At 33.8% G+C, this 4,642-nt stretch overlaps 1 protein-coding gene across 1 annotated transcript; it reads left to right on the top strand.

The window, feature by feature from the left end:
- The first annotated feature begins 545 nt into the window (after positions 1-545).
- Positions 546-1,820, top strand: LOC119190073 (mannose-6-phosphate isomerase-like). Its single transcript, XM_037441124.1, is given in 4 exon segments — positions 546-561; positions 1,075-1,191; positions 1,194-1,241; positions 1,615-1,820. Coding segments are annotated over 4 exon segments (387 nt in total).
- The last annotated feature ends 2,822 nt before the right edge of the window (positions 1,821-4,642 follow it).

The following is a 4,642-nucleotide window of genomic DNA, read 5'->3' as shown; positions in this document are numbered from 1 at the left end:
CTGCGTGTTATCAGGGATCGAAAGCTAGTGAAAAAAATGTTTTTATCGAATTTATTTCTTAAACTTTGAACATTTATTAAACTTCTTAATTCATATATTTTTATTTCTGGAGAACAAATTTCAATCAACACTTACTGCTAGTAAACAATCTTGTTAATTGCTAAAATAAAATATAAAAATATAGTTAAAATATGAAATATCTACCTACTACTATAAAAATCAATAAATTTTCCATTAGTGGAGTAAGGCGGGGACAAAGCAACCGTATCGAAATCGGCGTTTGAATTTTGGCGCCAAAATAATATTCAGTTTTGTAGCTACTAAATTTATTTAATGATTCTTTTAACGATGCCTAAAATCATATATATTACAAATATATTTTATAATACTGTAATAATTCATAAAATAATACTCGTTCTCTTAAACATTTCTTTAAGGAATATTATGTTCGTTTCGTGAAAACGCTAACCAAGCTCAGTGTTAAAAAGCGATTTTAGTAAAAAAACTGGTAGAATCCATTGAATATTTAATGGAAGGGGTCTACGATGTCTGGCCTCAAATGTAAGTAATTCATGTCAATTAAAGGAGGAAAAATGTCGATCACTGGTTTCTATCGAAGACTGTTGCCAATGCGTTAGTTATTAGTGTGCGGCTGAGTAAACATGGGCTCAATCGTAATTCATATCATAATATTCAGATGTAATTACCGTGATTTTTCAATTATATTTTTAAAAAATTGTTAAAATATTTTATTTTAATCTAGAAAATATGTTACATAATATTATTTGTGATATAATGTTATTGTATTTTCTACATTATTTTAGTTTATGTTTTATCCATAAATATTTAATGCGATTTAAAAATGGATAGATAGTAAGTAGGTAAGATATAAAATTCCAAAAATGTGTAGTTATCGCAGTGGATAATAATGGTAATAGAACAGGTAACACGTGTTTTAAAACGCGCGCATAATGATACTATTACATGTAATTATTATGTACTGTATAATAGTCACGGCACGCCATTTATGCGTTGTTATGGCAACCATAATAACACCATTTATGAACTCCATAGATTCATCCACTCAGGCAGCTCTACACTACCAATTGTTGAAGAAACTTCACGAGGACTTCCCGGGCGACGTCGGGTGCTGGGCGGTGTACTTCCTGAACTACATGCAGCTGCAGCCCGGCAGGCCATATTCCTCAAGCCGAACCTGCCCCACGCTTATCTCAGCGGAGGTAATGTTTGTTCAATAGATAAACAACTTTTGGGAAACTAAGGCGCGAAATATATTTAGGTTTAGAAAAACTGATGCTCAACGTAATCCGTACTAGACCGTAGGTCACGCGTGCGAGAGTCTAGCATCTAAGATTTTTTTTTAAGAATATTGATGCTTTGAGCTCCGAACCCTGAGATATTGCAATCATTATTTACTTTATATTTAAAAAATTTAAACAAGCGAGCGCTTGTCTGTCTCCTCAATTCTTTGCATAAAAAAATACTTGAAGTTTATACATGAAAATGTTACCAATTTTTTTATAAGAATGCGTACTCGTAATTTAAACAGTTTGCTTCCCACTAATGCCTTGAATGTACCAATCATATCCCCAGATTGCATCGAATGCATGGCGTGTTCGGACAACATCGTCCGCGCGGGCCTCACGCCCAAGTACATCGACGTGCCGACACTGGTGGAGATGCTGGACTACAGCAGCTACGCTAAAGCCCAGCTGATGTTCAACCCGACGCTGGAGGACTCTCACAGCTGCATCTGGCGGCCGCCGGTGCCTGATTTTGCCGTCATCAAGATTAGGTAATGAAGTATTTCCAATGTTTTTTCGCATAGCTGTAACATAGGTTACTAAAACTAATAAATTAATAATTATGTTTATTAAAATATTAAACCGAACAGGTAAAACGTATGAAATGTGATGTATGAAAGGTGTTATGATTAACATGTTGGAAGATTGTGAATTATTTGAAAAGAAGGTACATCACTCAGTTGATCAATCAATCATTTATTCAGTGAATAGACCCTTGCACGCACTTGAACACGTCATCTTCTTTTTTTCTTCATCTTTCTTTAGGCATTTCTAAAATTGGGTTTATAAATACACTTTACGCTAGACCTGATGGTGAGTAAAGATAAGTCCAAATATAATATCGATCAACGAGAGAGGTTGCGTTCTATGACTGTCGCCAAAATTATGCCGATTTCAGGCACCAGAATTATGCCATCGGTCAGCAGACAAAAATCAACACGTCTTCATTGATAAATATTGTATTTTTTTATCACTAATTAAATTGAACAGTAGATGGACACCGATAAAACATTCAATAATATTACAGAGGTATCTCTTAAATCTCGTGATAGGCTCGCCACTATCGTATCAAAAACGGATATAAGCGTGGCAAATTCGTTAGTACGTTAGATGCGTATCTACATACCCCTTGAAAATATGAGGTCAGCTCAAGTATCGTCATAAATGTGTCAACAAAATTGAACCCCCAGGGAGGTTTTATGTTAAGTCGATCGTAAAAAACTAATTAATTTGCATTAAAAAACGAATATTCTGCTATCCGTCAACCTAGATAAGATCCCAAGACAAAGTTAATGACGGTAAATTAATAAATAAATTTAATATTAAGTTAGATTAGATAGATAAATAAGATTTTTATTAGATTACCTGTGAATAATTTTCGATATAAATTTCTTACGTTTTAAGTCCTGATCACTCCATTTTATTGAAATACTTATGCATTATTCACAGGTGGAGAACGAAGAGCCGTACAACACTCAGATCCGCCCATCCCCAAGCTTGATCCTGATAACGTCAGGTTCAGGGACTGCGTGTGACACAGAACCCATCCGTGCTCGGCCTGGAGTGGTCATCTTTCTGAAGGCGAGCCGCCAGCTTACGCTCACTCCCGATGCTGGTGACCACCTCGAGGCATACCAGGCTATATGCAATGTATGACGGTACCGATACGCGCTCATCACACCAGGCGATAACATATTCGCTCAATAAATCATCCGGTGTGTCGCGCGTATAAACAAACAATATAATTGGGGTAAGTTCGCATCATGGGGGTAAGACCGAATCAAACTACTGAACCCTAACCGTGATAAAAATGGCACTTCATACTGTAATGTCCGTTAGAAATTTTCTGGTTTCGCGGTTTTACAATGAACGATCTTACCCCGTAAATCGAAGTTACCCCAACTCACTATACATACAACAATAATGGGCATCTGTGAAGTGTTAGTTGCTTTTATTCCTGTCGCTTTTCTTGTTAGTTTGAATATTATAAACTACAATGGTATAGTACCAAGTGTTATAGATAATTTACTGATCTCTTAATGAAATGTCTTATATTTACAGCAATGTTAATTATATAAAGAATATAATATTAAAAACATTTGTTTAGGTCAGTATTGTGACAGCTTCATATACTACGCATAGAATTCCTTTGACAGACTTACCCATTAAGAGTAGGCTGAGTATTTCTAGTTTTATTAATTAAGAACGTCTATTATTATACTGTAATTGTTAATAGTTAATAGCTAGAACACTTTACGGACTTGCCCGTATCAAATATAATGCATTTACAAGTAGCCCGTGTAACCAATAGGCGTAATTCCACATTCTAATTTAATTAGTATGGATTTTAACCGCAATTTTATCCGCTTGTTAGATTCACAACCGAACACATATCGGCGATGATATTAGGCGAGTAATGTTAGCACAATATATGTGATTGTAAACGTAGTTGTATTATAGTATAAGTATTGTTATGGTCAGTTTAGTTTTATGTGTTTTTTTTTGTGATTTTTTTACGCTGGCGTTAGAAATGCAGTGGCTGGCAACGCGATCATTTAGAAGCTCTTTAGTAGATCTAATGTTTAGTTAAATTTTATTAGTAGCCATTCAGAGGGTTTCTTTATATGTTATATAAACAAGAGGCTTTCTTTTTTATCACACACATACATATCATGGAAATGTTGATTTACTTATATAATGGCGATTTTATAGTTCAAGGTTGTTGTCAAAAATTAATTGACAGCATTTGAGTAAGACAGCCTTAATTTTCTCGTCAAAGACATGTTTAAGTAATGTTGAAAGTATGAGATTAAGCTAATTAGGTAAGACAGTGTACAAGATCTGCCCTGCATATAGATTGACCGCGTTTTTATTGTTATTAAAATGTGTTTGTGTTAAAATCATTATTGTATGCTATGGCTTGTAAGAGGTGATTTTATCTCAAATATAAGTGTTGAAAGATATTAAAAGGCCATAAATATAATACAGCATTACTATTGTCCTTTATAGGAGAAACATTATGTTCCTACAAGTTATATTTGTTAAGTTAAATTTTAACTATATTGTTTCCGTTATAAATGTATTAAATATAAAATATTTAGCATCTAAGAATGCATTCGTAATGGAAATATTTATGCATATATAGAAACGTAGAGTTTAAGTTATACTTAGACGTAGATTTTAAACCATTTTGGACCCGAATTATATGTTTTGAAATTATACTTATTGTATGAATGTATGATATAATAAAATTTGTAACCACTTAGTGTTTTACGTGGATATTGGTGTTTTATTTGCTGTTTGCTTTATTTTCAAAA

The sequence above is a fragment of the Manduca sexta genome, chromosome 21, assembly GCF_014839805.1.
Source record: "Manduca sexta isolate Smith_Timp_Sample1 chromosome 21, JHU_Msex_v1.0, whole genome shotgun sequence".
NCBI lineage: Eukaryota > Metazoa > Arthropoda > Insecta > Lepidoptera > Sphingidae > Manduca > Manduca sexta.
This window is presented reverse-complemented; position numbering and strand designations above follow the sequence as displayed.